The sequence below is a fragment of the Schistosoma haematobium genome, chromosome ZW (assembly GCF_000699445.3).
Source record: "Schistosoma haematobium chromosome ZW, whole genome shotgun sequence".
NCBI classification, from domain to species: domain Eukaryota; kingdom Metazoa; phylum Platyhelminthes; class Trematoda; order Strigeidida; family Schistosomatidae; genus Schistosoma; species Schistosoma haematobium.
In genome coordinates, this window is record NC_067195.1 from 69,483,420 (window position 1) to 69,509,264 (window position 25,845).

General features: G+C 33.7%; 1 protein-coding gene across 3 annotated transcripts; it reads left to right on the forward strand.

Moving 5' to 3' along the window:
* The first annotated feature begins 2,199 nt into the window (after positions 1-2,199).
* On the forward strand, positions 2,200-25,805 carry COG3_1 (Golgi transport complex subunit 3). 3 transcript variants are annotated; one of them, XM_051212160.1, is made up of 18 exons: positions 2,216-2,325; positions 2,358-2,415; positions 2,448-2,538; positions 6,560-6,740; positions 6,780-6,949; positions 6,985-7,150; positions 7,201-7,275; positions 7,310-7,402; positions 7,451-7,579; positions 9,268-9,383; positions 11,434-11,655; positions 13,091-13,239; positions 15,521-15,681; positions 16,543-16,800; positions 19,002-19,212; positions 21,345-21,562; positions 23,430-23,768; positions 25,640-25,805. In XM_051212160.1, the coding sequence occupies exons 4-18, from the start codon at positions 6,633-6,635 to the stop codon at positions 25,688-25,690; spliced, it is 2,466 nt and encodes an 821-aa protein (XP_051072312.1). In that variant the 5' UTR covers positions 2,216-2,325; positions 2,358-2,415; positions 2,448-2,538; positions 6,560-6,632; the 3' UTR covers positions 25,691-25,805. The 3 variants fall into 3 exon arrangements, with proteins under 3 accessions (XP_051072311.1, XP_051072312.1, XP_035587434.1); XM_051212161.1 differs by having other exon boundaries at positions 2,200-2,325; positions 2,371-2,538; positions 7,201-7,402; XM_035732418.2 differs by lacking the exons at positions 2,358-2,415; positions 2,448-2,538; positions 25,640-25,805 and having other exon boundaries at positions 23,430-24,866.
* The last annotated feature ends 40 nt before the right edge of the window (positions 25,806-25,845 follow it).

Genomic DNA, 25,845 nt, shown 5'->3' on the forward strand with positions numbered 1-25,845 from the left:
TCAAAATCATCAAAATCTGACTGTATGTCCAACCGTTCCATCATAGGCTCAATCGCGACGCCAATATGATGACTAGGAGTCAATTAATTATAGTACGAACTACGAATCCCAGAAATAACGTAATCGGATGAAGAAGTACAAGATAACCACAAACAAATGTACTGTATTTAGAATTCGAAATCAAGCATTCAACAAGTACAAAGGTATCACTAGTTCATTCAAACACCACACAAACCCATCGATCCTGATGAAACGAGCCTACTTTACCAAAGGAATTACCGAATTTTATGGAAAACCTTCTTAACATGGGTTTCTATCAATCTGTAACCCAGGGTCGATTACAAAGAAACTGGAAGAATCCCATAGTAAGTCATGTTTTTAAGACATTTAGAACAATTTAGTCATGTCCCACCAACTTATGAGTAGTCCATGAAAGTTGGGGCAGTCTTAAAGATTAAAACTGACTTACAGATGTCGCCTACATTGACCACAGTACGGCCTTTGACAAGGATCCTCACAACTGGCTATTATCAAATTGAGTGATATCCGGAATAAAACCGATTTATTTATGTGGATAAGAAACTTCCTAGTTGGGCGTCAACAATGTACAGGTGAACTCAAAGTTTTCTAGATGGGAAACTGCTTAGCGCAGTGCTTCAGAGTACAGTATTGAGGTCAGATTCTTCCTCTTATATTTAAATGACCTTCCCAGTCTTTTATATGCTGATGGTTTCAAGATCGTCTAGGGAGTCAAAATGATCTGGAGAAATTAACTGGATGGCCTACAATTCGGCAGTTGCTATTGAATGATTGCAAGTGCATTGCTATGCATATTGATCACCGAGGTACAGATACATACATGACGAATAACATTGAGTTGACTGTTGTCCAAACACAATAAACTAGGAGTTATTGCTAGCAATGACTTAAAAACTATTGCTCACAGCCGTTCGATAGCCGCCAAAGCTTTGCAAACACCATGTTCAATGCGTAGAGACTTGAGCTATATCAACTAAGCTGATTCCCAGAATATCTAAGCTTATGTATGATCGGCTGAATAAACTAAACCTATATCCGTTGTCATAAAGAAGAACCAGGGGTGTGTTGGTCAGCTTTCAAGTTACCTAACAATAAACTTGCATCGACCAAGCCTTTATTTTTATTGTCATCCGAAATAGAAGATTTACGACGACACCCTAAGGAAGTTCACAGACCCAGAACAAATTACTTGTCAACTGACTATCGAATTTCTCATCTAATCGTCAACGAATTGAATTCATTACCTCAACACGTAATTGAAGCTCCGTCTGTTGACGCTTTCGAAAGGAAGCTAGATCAACTGAGATACCACAATTGCCAGGGCTTACGCAGATCGCTCAGCCTCTTATTCTCGCCAAAATAAAACGAATTGTCGATAAAAAGTTTGTGCTGATGCCTAAAAGCTGACAGAGTAAGATTGGTCTTCAGCTTGGCTCTGTAGATCTTTTCATGGAACCATTCCTTTTTTATGACGTAGTTATAGTTATGTCCTAAATATTTATCAACGAGCATATTGCATAGAACATAGTCAATAAGCAAATAGAAATCGCGCAAAAAAGACTTATAACAAAATCATGTTTGCCGAACAACGAAACTACAGTGAATCCTACGTCGTGAGTGTTATTTGAAAGTTCTTTTAGGGTAATCTCCATAAGTCAATTTCGTGCTATTAGTAAATATTTTTCTGTGTTCTTAGCCCCGACAGCGCTAAAAGAAACTTAAATACAAAGGTGAATTTCATTGTATTTCGAACCAATAAATACACGTGATAGATTGTGACACAAAACATTACACAACAGTATTATACTTTTATAACAAAGGCAATGGCTAATACAACTCAACAACTAATGACGTAGGTAGGTTTATCTTTACTTCTCGTGAAGGCGACTCATTTGATTTATACATGAAGTTTGTTCTAGCTTATGATAGATAGTAAATACAAAATGATTTGAACTATTATTGCATATACAACATTATACAACATAGTAGAAGTATGGTATTATATAGTTGCAAAAATTACGAAGTTTACGTGCAATCACAACGTATCTAAAGAGTTTGGGAGAGATTTTTACTATTTTTATAAGAATGCGACAAACTCCAATCCTCTTCACTGAAATTTTGAGAAAGATAATGTTAACAATTGCTCACTGAATAAACGCTGCACAACCTTGAGACTGAGATTGGTTACGTCGCAATTTAGTCATTGGCGCTACATATGCTGGTCTTTTCAGAAACCATTTTTCATAATGTTCACACTTGTAGTATTGATCTGTAGTTTCATTATAAGTAAGCATTATCATTAAGATCTTACATTCAAGATGTTCTGTGCAGCAAACACTTTGAATTTAAGGATGAGTTAACTCATTTTGACATTAGGTATTGTGGAATTCTTTATAAACAATCTACAGTAAAGCCTTGAAAACTAAATAAATAATGGGGTAACACCTAAGGACTGTAAATATATCTGAGTTATCAACCATTTGGCACAACTGTTGACTAGTAAGTGGAGGTTTATATATATATATATATATATATATATATATATATATATATATATATATATATATGAGTATTATTTCAAGGGTTTATAGGATCTTACGGTGATGCTAAATCCCTGCTATATATATATATATATAGTAGGTCGGTGAACATGTCTTAATCCTGACAGATTGCCTTCCAATGAAGGTTCAGCTTCTCCTTGAAAATATTCAATGATGGGTCTAATACCACTTGTTCGGTTAAGGCGTTCCAGTCATTAACTACTCGATGAGAAAAACGGGACCCTACTTCAAGTTTATTAGATCTCGGTTTATGAACCTTCTTACTATGACCTCGGAGAGTACTAGTGCTGCATGGAGCTGGGCCCGGTACCTTACAAATTTTGGGGTTAGTTATCAATGGAAAAACAGTTTCTTCAGTCACCTGTACCGATTCAATGGCTGGTATCTCAGTGTGAGTGGGACAAGTATTTGTTACAATAAACGTAGAATAGACTTCGCTAAAATAGTTTGAAAAGTCTCGGCTTTTGCCCGGTCTGACTCAGCTAGTAAATCTGAATTTTCGTGTAACAGTAACAGGGGAATACCATCAGTACGTTTTATTCGCCGTTTAACATACGAAAACAGTCGTTTTGGACAAGTACGGCTATCATATGCCAACTGTCGTTCGTAAGTAGTACGGTATTTAGCTATGGTTTTCTTACAAATATTCCGGGATTTTTGGTACTCACGCTTAAATGATGCGTGACCTGTCAACAAGAATAAGTCCCAGAAGTGTTTCTTACGCTATATATATATATATATATATATATATATATATATATATATATAGCAGGGATTTAGCATCACCGTAAGATCCTATAAACCCTTGAAATAATACTCATAACTCATTTCTGTGCTTACAAAAATCATAGTTCTTAAGCGAGCGTACTTTATAGTTATGCAACTTCAGGCTTATTATATGCATATATTTTATTTTCCAATGAATATTGACTGCTTGTCTTCCACCACGTTCTTTGACAGAATCTCACGGCTGAAATTGTCACTGTGAATTTAGAAAGCCCTTGCACATCACATTTCGAAGTCGTGTTTGTCTGAAGACTCGTTTAAATTATTCTCACCCATCGAACACAAGAATGAAAAGATAAAGGTGATATTTGAGAAAATATGGGAGATACAAGCTGAGGAAATTTGATGTTAAGTCATTCGAGATTGTAAATAACACTCACCTTCTTTCCTACGCTGAGAAAATAATGAGACATTTCGCCCAAGTGTCTCCCATGAGGCGGTCTCTGAATTCACTCCTGAGTCATCTTCAAACTGTTAACGTTTCTTCTAACTTTACAACAGACTATTTAATTTCCTCCTTAATTTACACTGAATTTCGTTCTCGCCTGCAGCCAAGCTATATATCCCACTTCTCGTCTGAATAGCCGGGAAATTCGTCTTGACTTCCTCATAGAAACGGGTATTAATGCGAATAATAATTAACACGGTTTGTTGACTTTTACAGAACTTAGGATGGGATAAGAAGCTGTGGTTTCACTACTTCATCAATTGATTTTCCATCCTTACCTAGTACCCGTTTCCTAACAACTGAGTTACTTACTCGATGGTCCCATGATATACGAGTAATGTTTCGAAGACACCTATGATCAAACACTAGTAACCTACGAATATCCTCTACTCTTACCGGTCATGTTTCACTGCCATAAAGTAGGACGGAATGGACTGCTGCGCAGTAAACACATCCTTTGGTTGATAGACGGATATCTCGCCTACGCCATAAATGACACAAGTTGGCGAAAGCTAGTCGAGCCTTCTGTATCCGTGCTGAGATTTCGTCACACACCAGACCACAAAGGTTGGTGAGACTCCCAAGATAAGTGAAGCGGTCGACACGCTCAATTACTTCACTCCCTATCGTTAGTTTGGGTGTCAATGCAACCCAATTCTGAAGCAAAATTTTACATTTCAAAGGGGAGAATGGCATGCCGAACATACTTGCATTGTTGCTTAGAGTGGTCAGAAGACTTCATTTTTTCAGCGTCTTTACCAAATAGAACTATGTCATGGACATACTCTAAGTCAACAAGTGAATCTTCCGGTAGAAGTTCAACCCATGGAAATTCAGATGAGGAAAGTGCTATCTTTAAAAACATGTCTACGATAAAGTTAAACAAGAATGGAGAGAGTTGACAGCCCTGACGAGCACCGCTTGAGGTAATCAATTCTGATGACAGTTCGCCATAAGCTCTCACTCTACCAGTTGTGTTCGAGTAGAGAGCCTTTATAAGGTTAATGTACTTCTTTGGTACTCCTTTCAGTGACAAACACTGTCATAGAACCTTACGATCGACAGAGTCGAATGCCGCCTTAAGGTCGAGAAATACTACCATTGTGGGGCGTCTGAATGTGTGTCTATGTTCTAAGACCTGACTTAGTGTGAATATCTGGTCTATACAACCACGTCCAGGTCGAAAACCAGCCTGATTTTCTCTAGTCTGTTCTTCACGAGCTTTGGTTAGGCGTCGACGTATTACTAAGGCTAATATTTTAGACACTATATTAGTCAAACTGATTCCTCTGTGATTGTCACAAGAGGACTTTTGTCCTTTCTTATAGACTGGCACAATCAGTGATTGAGACCAGTCAGATGGGATTACGTCCAGTTCCCAAATTCTACCTAAGACCTCGGTTAATCTCATTGCTAATACTGGACCACCATCCTTAAAAATCTCAGGAGTAAACCTGTCAGGGCCTGCTGCTCTCCCTCGTTTCAGATTTCCTATGGCTTTTTCAACTTCGTAAAGAGACGGAGGACCTACATTAACTTGCCATTCAGGTTGACTGGAGACCGTGGGAAACCGAAGTGTGGCTGACGGCCAGTTGAAATGATCCCTAAAGTGTTCTGCCCATGTCGATCGATCCAATCTCCTGGATTGAGAATGTATAGTATGTCCATCTTTTTCTGAGATAGTTTCGATAACAGTTGGGTTCCTAATACCGTTTTCCTTAACAAGTCTGAACAATTGTCTGCTATTACCTATTGCCGCTGCCTTTTCCATCTCTCTTGCTTTCGCTACCCACTACTGTTCACGATCATTGCTTAGGCTTCTTGTCAGCTTGCGCTTAAGCTGACTACGCTCTTCGTTATGTCCAGAGCCAGATTGGATAGGTTTTCGAGCATCTATCAGTGCGGTAGATGCTGCTGAAATCCAGTGTTTCCCCCTAACCTTGTGGTTTACTGTACTAGCAGATATCACTGCTGTTCCCACAGCTTTTCAAGTATCATTCCATGCTGCATCGGGGTGGGCATCACCTACATGGCTGCCTAACTGTTTTTCTAGTTGTTTCTGAAATATACTCTTAGCCTGACTTTCATTAAATAGGTCCCAAAGAGGTTTCCTTGCATCATCTTTCCTACGTCCAGTAAGACGGCTTTTAGTCATTTTTCTTATCTTATACACCTGTATACAGGAAATTTCTTCATTTCACAGAGAACAACAATACGACCATGATTATGTTCTCTAGTACTCAAATATGAAGCTTTTATTGAATATAATAAGTCCGTAAATTCAATTTCCTTAGTATCTATAACTCGGATGTGTCATACCATTCTGCATTACCAGTCATATAGTGCTCATGAAAATCGAAACACTGATAAATCTAATGACGTGGTTTTTGCATATGCTAAGTAAAATGTTTATGCTTCATTCTTAACATCAACTTTGATGTCAGGGAGCGAAGTAGTTATACACAATTTTTCGTTTATTCGGAGTAGTATTGGCAACTAGTAAGTAGTGACGTTTTTGCTTAATAACACTGATGTGAATTATGTTTTATTTATATAAGGTTACCTCTTGGCTGTAAATAGTTATCTTGGCTGATGGCTTTGCTCTGAAACTACAGATAGTTATTTATTCGACAATTTTGTACTATGTTACAATGATATATATATATATATATATATATATATATATATATATATATCATTACACATGTATTCTCTTTGATTACAGATCTACTTCATCCCTGTTTCTAACTCCAACGAATAATTATCAATTAATTTCATCGTCATCTCAGTTAATCTACATGTCTGTAATTACATGGGACCACGTTGACAATCAGCAAACTTTACTAACAGAAAAACAACTAGAGTCAGTATTTCTGCTGAATTCACTGAATTCAATGCACGGAGAAGTAGGGAACAACCTTGTTAATAAACTAAAATCATTATAGACTACAGTAAGCAGTACTACTACTCATACGACCTTCAGTACTAATCAGACTGACAAATACGAGTACCAAACTACCCAACAGGATGTGTCTATACAATCAGCCTCACATTTCTATTCATGGCTATGGTCTGTTGAACAAAAACTTAGTGCTGAAATACCTGAAGTACCAAGGTATAAATGAATTAAATAAAAAATTGTATAAAAAGCGAATTTTTGACTTTTTTATCTCGTAAAAAATTGGAATGTTCAAAAGTTTTAAGCATCGTTGAAGAAATTTTGTCTAAATTATCGATTTTGGAAAATAATTACTTAAGCATATCGCAGAGCACTAATGAGTTACATGAGTTGTGCGAACATCTATTAAGGCAACAAGTGAGTGTTACAAGCACTACTAATGCATATGTCATATTACTTGTAAACAGAATGAAATGATTGAATATGCTAGTTCAATTGAAGAATGTCTAGCCAATTTTGTTCAAGTGGATATGTTACAAGCTGTAAGTTGAGCCTATATATTTTTTTGAACTAAAGGAACTTGGAGTTTCCAATTTCGTCGTATCTCGTGAGAGGTTGCTGCCAATTCTAAATAAGCTTGATTCAAGTTTACTTTATTTCCTAGAACATGTAAGAATGCTCTTTCGAATCATTTGATGAGTTTATTTATTTGTTTAGCCAAATTTCAAAGAATCTCCAAACTATTTAATCAAGGTGAAATCCTCGCTTAAAATAGCTCTTGAATACATTAAAAGTAATGTAACTAATGTCATAGAAAGAACCATAAATGAGCTTCTGGAATTGCATGTAAGTTTGATCTATATTGTGTTCTATACGTTTCGTGGATTTACTTTCTGTAATAATAGTACAATGAAGTTCGTTTACTCACAGTATGTTTGCACTTCCATCTATGAGCCACACTACTTTGTATACATAGAGACTAATAGTATTATCCGGTCCTCTAAACCCTAGTTAGTTGGGCAGGATTTGTACATGCTGTTCAATAATTGTTAGTTGCATGTTGTAACCACTAAATAAATGCTTAATTAGGACTACGCAGTTAAAAAAAGTTTGATAAGTAGAATGAATATATTTAATTTAATAAGTTTTTGCCAGCTCCTTACTGTACAGAGGACAAGCACACTGCAAATCTTCTGTTTTGACGTGTTGATTCCTCTTTCTATAAAAAAAAACAAAAATGCAGAATATTACAAGAATTTGGAAACAACAACATTCGATCTTAGATAGAAGATAAAGAAGTAAATGTTCTCGGGTGAATAAAAAACCCGAAATAAATGAAGATTATAAAGCAATCATGCGGAATTTTAAGTAGCCTGAAATAATAGCTAAATAAAAGAACACTGGTAATTGCATGATAAGTAGTAGTTTACTGCAAATCAATAATTATTTACGAAATTTTATTCGCAGTTATGAGCTATATTGCTCTTTGGGATAGCCAGTGATACTACCTAACCGTGTGAACTGAATAAGTGGAGTTACCTTTAAGTTTGTTATTCCGTTGTTAAGATTGTAAACAATAATCTCTAATCCACCACTCCATTAATATTATTTGGTCGGTAAGTTAGTGATAAGGTTGACAAACGTTTAGATAACGGATTAGAAAAATATGTGGAATATACGTTTGAGCGAAGATGAAAGTATTTTGTCTTAATATTGTCATAGAAGACAGATGTTATCAACTGCCTTTTTTCTAATCACCTTTGTTCAATGTCATTCACCACATTGGCTCCAAAAGTTGGAATATAGCTAAAGCCTTTTGTCTATTGATTTTTGTACAGCCACCTAAAAGTCGATTTGACATTCTATGATGAACTATTGTACCATTTAGAAGAGATTGACTACTTGAATGAAAACTTGTTGGCACCTGCATTGAAATACATAAAAGTAATCGTTCACCCTTCGTGAATTTGATGCCTCGTATGTACAACAGGCAATAAATTCAGTTCAATACAACAGGACTAAATACCTTACTTAGTTTTTGCATCGTGACTAGGCACATTTCGATGTGCTAATTTAACTCCTTGACAAACCCTAGTGTTCTGTTTATATAATGTCATTAATGTTACTCTTAAATATGGATTATTTTATCACATTTTTTCCGTATTCGTCTTGTATCAGTGGATGAGAAATCTATTGCTTTATTTTATGTGGTAGTTTATATTCGTTCGAGCACTTCCAACTGACCGTTTCTCACCAACCGTAACTTTAATGTTTAGTGTTTATCACTGCTTTAATAGTTTATATTGTATGTTTTGCAACTTGAACCGATACATGATTAACATCAAGTCATACACTTATGTACACAGATTTACGGAAATTTAAAAGTCTTCTTATTTTATTTAACCTCAGTTGTTTTGTTTCAGGTGAAAGTGACATTTGGATACTTGCTTTTAATCCAACTATAATTCATTTAATGTCCTGACTGAATTTTCCAGTTAACTTCGTAACACACCATTTATTTATATATGTTATAGGATGTTATCAGCCCTGAGAACTCATTTATTTTACTTTACGGACGATTTCGTTCACAAGGACCAAAAATACGCTCGTTGATGACACTTTTAGAAGAAAGAATACACGTTACTGATGAGTAGGTTTTATAGATAACATTGTATTTATCAATGTTTCTAATAATTGTCCATTTTTATCCCAGTTAAAATTATTTCTCTTTATTTTTGTTATTATTGTTGAAAAAGCTGTGTTTAACTTTATAAATTACTAATATCGATAAATTGTGTTATATTTATGGTATAGATTCATCAGACCAGCATAATAAAGCCTCTGTTGATGACTCAGCACTACTCAGGAGTAGATTTTCACAGCATTTTATTGGTGAGAAACATGCATAAACTATTGTCTGTTGCTCTACAGGTGTGAAACTTGGACAATAAAATGGAAAACAAGAATAAACTCCAAGGATTTGATCTAACGTTTTCTCTCGGCATTACTTGCATATAGTAGAACCTCCGAGTCAGCAATGCTAAAATTAGAAGCCGAATTCTTTTTTGAGTGCGGAACTTCATTGATGAGACTATGAACTTTCATCAATTGAGGTGGTTCTGATATTCTTTTTAGATCCCCCGTCTACCGCAATGTACAATGCTGTTTGATATTGGAGGAAGTTGTAATAAAGCTAGTGGTCAGTAGATCAAAACATGGAATCAATTAACTAAGTCATCAACTGCTGTCATACTGTAAAGTGAATTTGTTGTCTGAAACCCACGCAGCAATCTTAATCTATGGTTAGCGATGTTAGGTGATATGGCTTAGAATCAGTTGTATTCATTCTACATACTTTCCATGTATCATTACTTTTACTTATTATGAAATTTCTAAATTAATAACAACTACCCGTGTTAGTTAACTGAAAAAATGTAAATTTATGGGTACTAGTTTTCGTGCGTTCTTGAAATCCCACTACATTCGAGCATATAAAAAGTCCATATACCATCCGACAAATTAATGCAGATGTGTATTGTGTGATAACCTATGAATTATGGCCATTTTACAAATGTTCAAGTTCGTAAAAATTATTATCTCTAACTAGGATCCTTTACTTTCACTGTCCTCTGTTAATAACCTTTCGCTTTCAGTTGGTTTTTGCTTACCATTTAATGCTTCACTTATTTGCTTCAATCCTAAAGACACTATATATGTTTTGCAAAATGGTTCTATATCTGTACCAGTATCTCAATATGATGAATCCCAATTAGCCACGGCTGTTTTAAGGGAAGGAGTTATGAATGGATCATCAGCTACAGTACCCAGTCATTTCATAAAATATTCACGGTCGGGTATCAAGATGAATTAAACCAGGATGTTTTTGAATTTTATGATAACCGAAGTCCTTGAATTCTGATTTATCAATAAATCATTAACGTTGATCATTATGTACATTTTTTTTAAACTTTGTAATTTATTTCTTAAGGATAAACTACACTGGTGAGCAAAGACCTAATTGAGTAAGGTTCTAGTGACATACACAACTAACCTTTTCCAATCACTAGTGACATGTAGCCGGATTTTAAGGAGTAATTTTATAATTTAATAGATTATTTAGATCTCTTGGTTGGTGGCGGTTAACTCTATGATATTGTAAATTTATGTTCATACAGCAAGTTGTTGATTAGCTAATGTCATGTACTACGCAGTTTAATTTATTCGAATCTGACTGTTAATTATTCCAAATAAGTCATATTAGAGTAAACATTTTCAGGTATCATTTTTAGTTTTTTGGCGTTTAATAAATCCTCACCTGTCGTCTTTGTGTTTTTGCGTCGTGCGGTTCATGGTTTCAGATATAAGTACTAGTGTTTTACAATAAACCACATACAATTTCAGTGATCTGCATTTAACAGTTTGGTAGTGAGATTTTATTTTCTTAATTGAGTCACGAAAACCCATATTTTATCATAAAATAATTTCAACTTTGGTTACCCGACAGAAACACTTGACGAGAATGTATCGATCGTTACTAGAGTGTCAAGACCAGTGATCTTTCATAGAGTTCTTCTAAACGTTTATTCAGATTGGTATTTTTTGTTAAGACTAGTTGAATAAATTGTGGTAGTATTAAAATTATAAAATTATTTAGTGGATTACCGTCAGTTGGATCAATTAGTTTGAAATTTCTATTTCAGGTATGCTCAGGTAATTCAAGAGTGTCATAAATTTTACTTACATCATCGAGAAGAGTTATTGACACCTGTTGCACAAAATGGAGTTTCAGAACTACTCCAAAAATATACTGGTGATCATTGTACACTACTTCGCACTGCTGGAACATTCATATTACATATGTGTGAAGATGAAATGCGTTTGTTTAATCAATTCTTTTCATCAAACTTTTCACAATCAATTAAGTAAGCTATATATACCTATGTTTTTATCATATGAATTTCATGAATTAATTTGGTTCTATCTTGGATAATTGGTGGCAAAGATCTTTGAAATTATAAAATATTTTCACATAGATTAAAGCTTGAATAATAGGTGATGATAATGTATGTGAACGTCTTGGGTTTTAGGATGTAAACAATTGTTAATTTTTGGTGTCAATAACGAATACTTGTGTTTCCAATAGTTTAGCATATCAAGACAAAATATCGTTTTTTACCATAATCGACTGAAAATAAAAATCTATAAAAAGGTCTTTTGGCATGCTAATCCTCGTCGTTCAGTATTACTTCTATGTTAGTAAAACCACTTTTCTCATTCTTAATGTCGACACCTCTCGATAGACAAATGTAAACATTCCTTAATTCAGTCCTGTGGAAGAGTTATGATTAGCGTGACGTTTAATGAAATGGTTATTGAATTACTAAAGGTCTCGCCTAATTTATTGATATTTTCGTTTATTCATTAAGTTCTGTAAACAAAATTCATCAATAAAAAACTAATATATATATAGGATTAAATCTATTGTCCGTAGGTTTTGATGTCGATGTCAAAAACAGATGAAGTTTCAATGAGGCCCGAAAATTTATTTATTTATTTAATCACATAAACATTGTTACAAGGAGGCACCAAGTAGATGTGCGCCACATAAATCATTCGATTTGTGTTAGGGCTGTGATACTGCCCGAGTGTCCAGACCGAAGCAGGTGGTTTTCTTAGGGGGCCACATTCCGAGCCTTGGACCTAAAGGTCTGACCCACAAGGCAATGGATCATCGTGAGGAGATGCAGTCCCATGGTAGCCGGTGAACAACGATTGGTTCATACGCCATTTAATCCCTCAGGATCCTGGAGCCCATGTTCACCATTGGTTTGGGATCCGGTTAAAGCGCCGGACATTCGCTTTTTGTCCTCTCATTTTCGTAAACAACAACCCCGCCACGAGAAGGCAGTGAGTAGGACTTCCCTGACAGAGGCTGTATACGCGTGGCCGTGCGAGGGCATTTCGAAAGGGAGGGCGGCCCCATTCCACTCTCGGCCATACCAGGGCATTTTGGTCGATTAGACTTTGGATAATTGTATTGATGTATTTACACTAGGTAATCTATGTCAGTCTTAGGAACTCAATTAATCGAAAGTATATAGCTCATACACCATGACTTAACCGTTCTTCTATGCTAAACAGTGTTTATCATTAGACGATTTTGATTGTTAGATATCAACAGATATTAAAGACATCATACTTAGTTAGATATAAGTATTGAGTTCTGTAATATTGGAAAGTAGTGAGATGTGCTTAATTTTATACACTAATAACGATTATGCTGAATTTAGTTCCCACTTTTTACCAACATAATCTTACATTTCATTTTATTTTCTCTCAAAAAATTTTAATTCCTAGTCAAATGTTGTCTAAATTATGTCGATGTTTGTATGATGCTGTTAGACCTTTAATAATTCATATCAATCACGTTGAAATATTATCTGAACTTTGTGATATATTGAAAGATGAATCACTTCAACAAGATGATCCTAAAAAGACAACTAATTGTAAGCATGTTTAAAATAACTAAGACATTTCTTTATATCGTTCTATATTTTTATACTTAACGTTGTAGTCTATTGCTTTAAATTATGAATTCATTATGATATAACTAGTTTTCAATGTCCTAAGGTTAACACCTACATATTGACGTGACATTTTAATATTTTCATTTCGATTAACCTGAATCCTTTTATAATTAATAAATATGAACGTTCCAGCGAAGAAAACGTTTTCCCAATGATATCATTTTCCAGAGCCGTACAATTGTATTTATGGTTATTTTTTACATTTAATGGCCTGTAATAAAAATGGATAATCATCACGTCATTAACAGAGGTACTGAAAGTTAATCACAATTTTAAGTTACGTGGTAAATATGAAATACCATACAGAAACAAGGCATGAAAGATTATCTACTTAACGATTATAAGGAAGATTGGAATATTGGACGAACACGTGTCAAAGTAAGATACAGGACAGAGATATGGAAAATAATTGTCCACTTGAAATATATAATAAGACGAAGAAACTAAACTAAACAGTTCTCAAGAAATAATTGACAAAATACGAAGGTGTTAGGACCATGATGAACTAAGGCAATGAATGCACTGCTTCAGCACACAGAGATCAGGCCTAAATCGATGAATCTCCGAAGCATCCATCATGTACAAGTTTCTTATCCCGCCTTCCTTTAAACCAGTTCGTCTTACTTTGTGAATAATTTCTAATGAATATTCAGGTATAAATAAATTACTAGAATTGACTAGATGTTCAGCAGTTAAGCTATTGACTCACCTTTCGATAACCGTGATATGGATACCGTTGGAAAGAGCCCGCTTTGTGTGGTCAACATAGTAAGCTGCACTAGAGAAAGTGAACTGGTAGATGCACACTGAAGTATTTCAAAGTGGTAGTCTACCTTTGAAACACCCTCGTTTTAGGCATCTGCGGGAAAACATTATTCTTACTTCAGTTGGATAATAATCCTCTATTTTTATTATTGACCATTATATTTTAAAATTCGCTATAAATACGATTGTACAAGTCTAGAAAATAATATTGCCGAAAAGAAAATTTTCTTCATTGCAAGATCTTCATTTCGCTTAATATCTTAGTGGACGAAATTGCGTGTGAAGCCACGTTTTTCTACATTAAGTCATGAAAAGTAATAGTAATTACTCAAAATTCATATTTATAATGGATTCACCTAACTATTGGATGTTATTTTTAAAAGAATAAAATTTATCCACTAGCCGGTATGCTTTCATCTAAAGTCTTTTCCAATCTTTTAACATTAAAATCATAGTCTTTATGAGTATAACAATGTTATTTCAGGGTCTGTGTTAATATTCTAACCCCAAAACAAAGTTATATTTAAAAATCCCATCACCAAAAAATTTACCCAAAGTTGAAGGACTATTGTAACAAATAAAACAAAAAGTAAAAACTTACATACCTGCAATGGTGACGTGGTCAGGGACCGTCGAAAATTTAATCGACAAAGCGCTTCTTCAAAATAACTGAATTCAAATAAAACTACAATAAGTACCATGAATCAGAAAATATTACGCGGTTGCGTTAAGCATTAACTACAGCAGGTAATGGGAAATCAATTTAGTATCCAGGACAATCATAATATCGCATACATTTGAATTAGAGCAGAATAGGGAAGTAAAACATTATCACAGACGGAAAGGCTAACTCAAATATATAAATAATCATATGAACTGATAGGATCATTGATTTATTACTTGAAATTAACACTAATCATCAATTTGTACAATGGAATATTGCTGAAACTACTTTCGATTGACAAGTAGTATAGTTTGACACATGGAAATAAAAAAGCATAGGAGCTTGAAAAGCAATAGTCAGATTTCACGTTAACTATAGTTTAAACAATAGTAATCCAATCTCTGAAGGTAGAAAAGTGATCTAATGTAAGATGTTGGCATTTTGAAAATCAAATATATTCATTAGTGTATGACTACTTTTGTAACTTTATGCTTAGTGCTACTTATCAACTATTAACGTCTAGCAATTTAGTTATTTTAACCTACAGTAATATTTCCATACTGTTCATCTTATGTATGTAGATGGAAATTGTTAGTAATTCTTTCGTCATAGCCGAGTACATAAATCTTCACTGGAAAAAAATGATTTAAAGTTAATCAAACCTTTTTGGCAACAAATTCGTTATCAATTACGTTCAAATTATCTTATAGTTATGCTTTTTATTTGTTATGGATTAAATATGTTTATTCATTTCGTACTTTTAACTTAAAGCACCAGATATGCTGGCATTTAATGATCTCTGTGGAATGTTGATGGCTGATATTCAAGAAAGATTAATATTTCGTGCACATATATATGTTAAATCACAAATTTTTGGTTTTGTTCCAAGTCCTGGAGATCTTTCTTACCCTGAAAAATTGGAAATGATGAACGTAAGGAAACTATATCTGCTTATATATATATATATATATATATATATAATCCAGCTCATGTTTTAATAAGTCTTTTTTAAGTGTTTTCAAACGTTCAACGAGTCATTTAAACTGAGTATACTTAGGACATAAATAAAGCCATTGATAAACTTGCTATAACATTGTGTATTTGAAGGTGGTTGATGGAAACCCTCAAAACCTTATTTTTATGCTCTTCAGGTTCGCTAGTAACGTATATATGTTTCCTGTCTTAGATAGTTTTATTTAATGTAGAATACTAAATTTTATCTCATCAGTGCTTCGAAGAGAAATCCATGCTTAAAATCACTTTCTTCCATCTTAGCTTATTTATATCTGCCAAATATAAACCACAGTAACTAAGTAAACCATAGACATAATTTGTATCTTTCCATTAAAGTATACTGGATGGTCAAAATCACATATCTGATGTTAATACTTTTTATTATACCTTATAATATCACTTAGGAGTTAAAATCAATTCATTTAAACTCTTCACATCTATCATTCAGTTAGGTACTCATTAACATTTAATTAATCTCACTAATGATCTATATGAATATATGTCGATAACTTGACTGGATTGTATAACACCATTTTTTGTTCTTTGAGTTGATTTGTATTATTATTCTTTCTTATTTATCCCATCTACTCGTTTCATACGTCATTTGTCCATTGGATTCTTATATTTAGCTAATCTAAAACTAATGCTAAAATAATTGTAACAGTGATTCTGTGGAATAACTTTATAGCTCTATCCATTCCTGTCTGTTGTAATATTTAATAATTATTATCCATTGTCAAGCATCCTATTTTCATGTTTTTTATTTAACGGATTTGTAGGACATAGCAAAAAGTATTTCGATGCCTATTGATTCAAACAATTCACCGGATAAAGAAAAGGAGCATGAAAACTCTGAGGAAATTGTCGCAGAAAGTGATTCTTCCGAGTCCAATTTACAGAATAAGTCTACTACTTCTGATTTGGCAATTCAACCAGGACCTAATATGTCTTTAGCTCCAGCAGACTTACATGGTATGTGGTATCCAACAGTACGTCGTACTTTGGTATGTCTCTCAAAACTCAATCGTTGCCTAGATGTAAGTTTATACTTTTTCTCAAGCAACTGCTGGAAATATATCATGGAAATAGAAACCAATATATTTATCATATAAAAATTAACTATGCTTGTCGCTACTTTGTCGATATGAATTAGGATGTAAGTTCACTGGCTGAATTCATCAGGGCAACTGATATCATTGATTGGAGGTGCAAATTTCAATGATCTAAGGCTGATTCGAGAAGTTGGTGTGGCGGTTTAGAGTTAAGCTTTAGTCAATTATTCAGTCATAAACAATGTGTAACCCGGTACATTTATTCATCGGTTAATTTTGCCACACCACATTAGCAAAGCAAAATAAAATTATCAATATAAATCCCATAGTAGTAGAAGTAGTAACAGTATCAGTAATAGTTGAAAAGAAAAGAAAAAAAGGTATAAGGATATTTTGGGACTTTGGTTCTAAATGGAAACAAATAGTAAATGCACCTGAACCGTTGCAAATGATTCTGAGCCATGTCACATAAAGTCTCTAACCACTGGCTGTGATAATCATTTCCCCGACCCTATTAATATGGCTCAGTCTAGTTTTCAATGACTTCAATAACTAGTGCCTGACAGCTAAGCTTAACTTTACAGTGCTTAGATTCATTGTTCAGACCATGATTTTTACGCGTTTGAGAGCCTAATATTCTGAAAGCTAACTCAAAACTATATATGTACTGCATGCTACCTGTGCTGACAGATATAAGCATTACTTAGCAGCAATCGGAAGTAGAATGCCTGCCAGCAGAAGATTGAATTGAAGAGAGCAGGAAAGGAAATACAGCGCAATTAAAATAACAACAGAGTTGGAAGAATGTATCAACTGATGAAAGATTTCCAAATAATGTATTTAATGTGTTTTCGTACTTTATAAAGGCACTTTGTCATTTTGCGTTAAACATATAATATATATATATATATATATATATATATATATATATATATATATATATATATATATATACAAATTCACTGGGATCTGTTACTTAGTGACCAATAATCCTGTTTATTGTGTTGCATATTAAGTTGTGATGGGAGATGAAGTGGTTTTTAGTAGCCAATTATGAGCTCAATGTATCAATAAATCCTTAAAACATTTTTGTTTCTTTAATTATGACAATGATATGTCAGCTTGTCATAGAACGCTCAAATTTTAAACAATCTAGACCAACGGATTACCAAACTTTGTCTCCATTTTAGCTATCTCTCAGTTTTTCGACATGTGGCAATTCGTCCCAAACGCAGTTGTTTTCGTTATTCGTTCACCTTTATTTGGTGTATCTTTTGAACAGAAATCGAAGTCATTTTTTTGTTGATATTGACGTCCTGCTCTACAAGACGTATTATTTTCAAGCTGTATAGTGTCCACGGAGAATAAACGAACGTAATCAAGTGCGGATTATTATGTATTCTGCTTTGGCTTACAATTTTGGTATTAGAACAACACATATAAGCGAACAATTGTTTTCAATTAGATCGTCATCAGGCTTTACTCTAATATACATGAATATTTATACGAAAATTTTAAACCAATCAAGGCAATATGGGCCAATAATCACTATGAAATAGAATAAGTCACTACACATAATAGGTAAAAGTACAAGTTGATAGTAGTAGGAAGACAGGTGAACTGATAATAGTGAGAATAATAAAATACAAAAACAAAACTCTTATCAATAGTTTATCGTTGGAAATAGAAGGTCAAACAAACATGGGTAAATAGACTAGGAATAGTAATCACAAAACATTAAAATCATTACGTAAATAATTCGATAGTGAAGAATACAAAGAGGCTGAAAATTACAAACAAATAATGGATGTGGAAATAAGGTTAACGATAACACAGATAGAATAAAATAAATAATGATAATAATAAAATTTAAAATAAAAATAATAATAGTGAAAATAACAAAAAAAAATTGTTAGTTAAGTTATAACTGGCCATGGAAGGGATAGGGGAGTCACGTATTTCTTCTGTACACATAAATTGGGGTTATATGTACGAATTCCAATGGCTTCAGCTATTACCAGGTAGTGAGGTTCAAGCCCAAATCCTACTGCATGATAACCGAATAATTTGATCACTAAGGCATTTTCCCACTGTTTGCTTTTGTGCTGTCGTATTCAATCATGTATACATTCATACACACATGTATGTTGTCTTATTTATTGTGGCATACACACATTCACTTTCAGACTGATTCGTTTCGTGGTTTGGCCCAGGAATGTGTATCCATGTGCGTTCAGTCATTAGTTAAAGCAAGTGATTCAATTAGTCTCCGTCGGACAACCATTGATGGTCAATTATTTCTTATCAAACATTTGTTAATACTTCGTGAACAAATGGTACCATTTGGCATTGAATTTTTAGTTAAAGAAACTAGCCTAGATTTTTCTCCATATAAAAGTAAGTTATCCTGTGTAATTATATTTTATGTATTTTGTTTTTAAGTTGTATTATACTTTATCACGATTATTGTGTTCTACTCTTAGGATGATGAACCAATTTTTTCTAATTGCCAGTCAATATTTTGGACAGATTGCTTCAAATCCCGACTCGTACATATACCAGAAGCTATAGGAATCCGAATCTATAACCATAGTTTATGCGTTCAGATGAAATTTGTGACACCTCTGTTCTTCCCAGGCCGTATATGACTTAATAAACAATTTTATTGATGTTTTCACATCCCATATTCGTTTGACATTTTCCACATTTCTCCGTTCGTATTCTTCACTCCCGAACTATTTACACACTTATTAAGTAATTTTAATAGTGTTTTGTGATTATTATTTTAAGAATATTTGTCTAATTTTGATTTGCTTCCTATGCTAAACTATTGACTAGTACACTCGGTATTGTTTGCTTGTATCTTCCCATCGTTGTTTAGGACTGAAATTGATCAGTCTCGTGTCGGTATATGTGCATCCTATGCGGACTGCCTCGATATTGTCACAAGTTTTATAAGCAAAGATGGATGGTGGCTAACAGTGGAATCCAGAACGCTTGTTCCGTCCTATTTGAGACTCGTCAGCTGGATTTACCTACATCCTAGAGTTGATGTTCACTCCGGTACTTGAACTCAGTACCATCCGTTTCAAACGCCTTCGTGTTATCCACTTGGCAACTGAGTCCTGATAGCCACCTGCTTGTGCATTGGGGTGAAGTTTAAATTCACTTGGTATTGTTTGCATGTATCTTTCGATTGGTGTTTAGGATTTCTAGCCACCATCCATCGTTGCTTATAAAGCTTATTGACTAGTACTTTTATTTTTTTATTCTTATCAGTTCTAGTAAACCCGTCCTCCTACCATCATTTTGCACTTTTTACCTATCGTGTGTGATCGTCGACTCATAAATTACCTTGACTGGTTTAATATTTTCATATAAATATTCATGTAATTTAGAGTAAGACCTGATGACAGTGTCGTTCGCTTATATGTGTTGTTCCAATCTCAATTTAGTTAAACATAGCAATTCATCATCTTAAAATATGATTGAATGTTTCTTAATATCATTTAGTGATCCGTAGGCCATTAGTGGGTGATATAGCTCGGACGCAGTTTCAATGTCGCGATCCACGTATGCATAAACTTTTGTCTATCGTTAATTTATGCTGTCATGATGGACGTTGGTTATTTCAATCAGCGGTAGCCGGTACTTGGAGAAGACTCTAGAGTCTTCTTATGTAAAAGTCAAAAATATACTAACTTTTTTTGTATTGCGATTCCTATTGTTGGTCCTTCTCGACTCCCTGGTTGGGGTCTGAGAGATGGTGCAACACAGTGGCTAGAGACGTTATCAGATATAGCTCAGAATAGAAGCCAGTGACGATCCTGCTGTCACCTTCTTTTACTTTCTTCATAAAAAGTGGTTGTATCTTCCTTAACTGAAAGGATTCCCCCATTATTATTATTATTATTATTATTATTATTATTATTATTACACTACCTTACACTAATCTGTGGTCGTTATTGTTCTTTTTTTCTTTTACGCTCCTTACCTTCTTTTTTCTCTTCTCATTCTCATTGTTTTGTGTGGCGCATATATATTTGGTGCCCCCTTGTACCAATATTTATATGTTCAAATAAACAGTAAATAATAATAAACTTCCATCTAACCGTGTTTATTTGTAATATAATTACATTACTGTTCAACCATGTTCTAATTTGGGGACTTGTTGAGTGAAGTAGTTTTCAAGAATACTAAGCAATAAGGGTAGTTGGGTCGTAATTAGAGAATTTATACTAGACGATAAAGTTGCAATGTGGCCATTAAATTAAGTGATTCTACGTCCCATCCACTTTGCCTTAATATCACTTGGTTGGAAGTAGTCGAGAGGATATACTGGACACATGTTTCGTGCTCGTTGACGCTTGTCAGCAAGATATTTCTGGAAATCTAGAGCAAACTTATGCTTCTCGGTGGAATCGAGAGAGGAGATCTTACTCATGTAAAATTCTATATTTATCAAATAATCCAACGAATCGTATAATTTATTTAATTTTATATATTTTTTGCTGTATATTGTTTTACAGATGTAGCACTCAGTATATGGGAACAAAAAGGAACTGGATTATTCTCATTAAATAAAGAAAATGCATTATTACGATTTCTATTAGAAACTCCAAACGCTATTGATATTGAATTGGATTCTAGACGTCAGTTAGATAGTCAATTAAAATATACTTGTGAACTACTTATTGAACAACAAGTTTTACAATTAACCGGCGAAATGTCAAATTTTCTTAAACGGGTCTGTAATATTGGATTATTATTATTATTACTAATTTTGTATCACTGTGACGTCACGTTAATTTTTTTCAATTTCGGGAAAAACACCACATACACATCAGTAATTTCATACAACTTGATCTTTTGATAAATTCAAAGCACGAATAATAAGATTTGCAGAATAAAATGAATCCATTCCATTTCACTGCTTCTCATCAAATACAAGCAGTTTAAGGTTACAAGAATTAGAATTAAAGGGTTAGTATATTTTGATTACTGAAATTGATACCTGGTTCTTTGAAATAGATCCGAAAATCATAATAAATCTTTAAAACAATACAATACACAACATTCAACAACGATATCATCCAACTTGAAATGGTTTGAATTATCCCATTGTTGATGATATTTTTGATTGAAATTCAATCAGTCTTGGTTGGCATATCTGCATCCTGTCCAGATTACTTCAATATACCTATTACGACACAAGTTCATATAAAATAGATGGAATATAGCTAGAAGTTGAATCCTGGACGCACGTTTTGTCCTGGAATATAGGCACATTCAACTGACTGTTCCCAAATAGGACGAAACACTTGTCATGGATCCCACTGCTAATCACATTCTATCTATTCAATGTCAAGGATAACACTGATGAGCATTTATATGTCGCGAAAAAAAAGATAACAACTAATTAAGTAATAAAGTAGGCGTAGTTACGGAAAATAACAATAGAATGTAATCAGGGATTATATAGTCATAATAGAAATAATGGGCAACAACATAATTGATTAGCATAGTAAAAGTCAAGGTTAAGTTAATTTGGGAGCATCAATAAGATTGTGTAATAAGTAAAATTATTTGATTACAGTTCTCTATACCATGATAACAAGAGGTTTATCATAATTTCCTTCTGTACATTGAGGTTAGATTTCGAAATCTTTCATGAAGATTACATATACGTATACATGTAAATTCAGAAACGCAACTGAAGGCGATATTATATGGTTCACTTTTGAATGGTTTAGTGAGGATTTACTTTTGTGTAATGAAATCAATTAAGTCTTAGGAAAGCTCTGTTTTATAGCTGCATTAATTTCGGCTGGAACCTCACCCCCCCCCTAATGCAAGACGGATAAATATTGGCTATTTGTTAACTACTAATTGTTTACAATCGTTTAGCATATAATTTCCGATATTTCATAACAAATTTCCGAAGGTATATATTTTCTATTACACTCTTTTTGAACTGCTTATCGTATTCATGTTTTATTGCAAACTTTATGTTTTCATAAGGATTGTTGAAATTACAGAGCATATACAAAGCATATTATCACAGCTAATAAAAATATTATCGACATACCTGGAATTGAGTTCAGACCCAACAACCAGCTATACAAACAAACCTATGAAACTGTCATAGGATCATCACTATGAACTGCCTTGACCGAGTTCTGTTTAATCAAGATTTTTCTATTGTTATATGTAGTAATGTGTGGATAAGTGATGTAACTTCTCTTTTTTGAAGAACCCCAGAAATATGTTTTTCAGTGTATTTGCTTGAAATATATCAAATAAATGACTAAATAGTTTGAAAATTATCCAGCGCATTATGCTATTTCATGGTTTCTATTGACTCCTACTAAACAAATGGTCTAATAGATGAATAATTTAAATCAAGAGATAGAATTTAACTTAAACTTAAACCTAGATATTGTGACTTATGTCACTGCTACTATCCACTGACGGACTTTTGTCTGCACTCTAGTTGGCTCAAACATGCGGTAGCTACTTTTCTTTATTGGGTCACCAAATTCTGTAAAATCATTTCCTCATCTCATAGAACATTCTGTGAATAATTTCCGAATTTTTTCTATGACAATTTTTAGGCTCATTCAATCCTAGCCGCTCCAGGTGCACGTCTTGCTGACCAACCGTTCGCAAATCCATCATACATAAAGGAAATAGTTTCTAATGCGCACCGATCACTCTGTATAGCACTTGGTCGTAGTTCTAGTTCAAATCGTCCTGATACAGTAAAACACCATACTGTGCCAAATTTACGAAACTGTCTACATATTTATCTAGCTAATCCAGATACAGAAAATATCTTATTACGTCGTATTCAATCAGGTATTATATCACAATGGAGATCCATGTATCAATTGGTAACTGATCATTATAATGATGAGGATCGTATAATAATCGGTTGTCCAACAGAAAATCAAGTAAATCATTCTTTTATTTAAATTTCTAGCGAACTAACATGCCAGTTGTATAGGAAAAATAGCATTATTATTGAATCGATCTATATATTTGTACTGTTTAGCTGAATTTTATGTGAGTTAGACTTTCTCAATATACCATCTAAATGTTCTGTTCTGATATAACTTCCTCCTTTCGAAACTCAGTAACTTGACTCAAAGTCTACATTGAACTGAAAGTTCTTAGTCACAGTAGCTTGTCTATCCATTACAAATCTAGGTAAAAATCCATTGGAATAAGGGTTAGTACGATGTGATTTGGATACTGAAAATAAAGCGTCAACATTGTAACCTAGTGGTTCAAAGTTGGGTCTTCTAAAAATTAAGTCACTATTTAACTTTATTTCATTTTGTTTATTTGAATAAACTGAAAAGTTAACAGATGTGGGCTAGTTTACATTCTTGTGAACAGATGAAGCTTAATGATTGTTGAATAATATCTAGATCGGTAATTTGATTTTTTAGAAAACCTACTGAAAACAGTTACATTACTCGCAGCTATTTAGAATTATGTTTTTACTGTGAACACGAAGGTACTTAAATTGTCAATACCCTTAGCTGTGCAGTTTATAATTCTTAGCGAGTGCACTAAAAAAGTTAAGAATTAATTGTACACTTCAATGTAACGTTTTGTCATCTTGTGCAACCTTCACTATACACAACACACTTATGCACTTTTAGTAATGATAGCATAAAATACTACTTATTTTCAGTATAGAGTTGTGGAGATTGTTGAGTTTTAATTGAGATCGTGAACCTCCTCAGCAGGATGAAACGGTCGTCTAGTGCTTCCATGTTTTTAATGGTGGTCTAAAATTAATCAATTCATGATCTCAATTACTATTTGTTTGTGTTCACGAATAAAAAATACCCTCTTAATGTAATGAATTACATTATTATCGTCTTAAGGGAATGTAGTTATCCAATTTACCTTATATTGATAATCCTATTTATTTATTAAACTCAATTACTTTCGTAGTTTTAATTAATTATTGATGTAATTTCATATACAAGTCTCTTGAAGTCAGTTACTAGTGAGCAGATGATTATTATCAGAAGGGGTTTGTGGAAATTTTAGAAATTTCACAGATTGAAATCATGAGTCAATTGAAGCTAGACCACCATGGAAAACCTGGACGCACTGGACGGCCGTTTTGTCCTAGTGTGAGACTCCTCAGCAGTTCGCATCCACAATCCCGCACCCCGCGAAATTTGAACCCAGCGCCTATCAGTCTCACGCCAGGCGTTTATATATAGACGTATAACAAGGTCTTCCGTTTATTTAGATTTCAAAAGTTACTCTGTTTAATGTAATTAATAACAAATCTGTGAATGAGATTTAGCTATCCAATCTTCGTTCGTTTGTAATTGTAGTGTTATTGAAGATGTTGTAGACAGACAACATCTGACTAAGCGCTTGGCGCGAGACTGATAGGTCCTGGGTTCGAATCTCGCGGGGTGCGGGATCGTGGATGCGCACTGCTGAGGAGTCCCATACTAGGACAAAACGGCCGTCCAGTGCGTCCAGGTTTTCCATGGTGGTCTAGCTTCAACTGACTCATGATATCAATCTGTGAAATTTTTAAAATCTCCACAAACCCCTTCTGATAATTATTTTTATGACGAGCTGCATTATTACCTTTTATTCATCAGATTAAACTAGATTGTGCAGGTTCTCAATGTACCATTTAATGATTCACTTCCAAATGTTTTAACCACTGAATAGAATCATATATATATATATATATATATATATATATATATATATATATATTTAAAAATATGAAAAAAAGCTAATGATTTTCTTTCAACAATTCTGTTATTCTCTTATATAGATTCGACTTATATTTCAAGATATTTGGAATCGTCCAGTTCTTTCATTATAAACTAACTCTTTTTTCATGTGTGTATACAGTTTAATTTTTTTTTAATTTCACTTGGTAGTTCATTATTTTTCTTTTATAAAAATATGTAAAATAAATATATTTTTTTATAATTCAATCATTTTATTTCTGAACGATAACAATTATATTAAAAATAC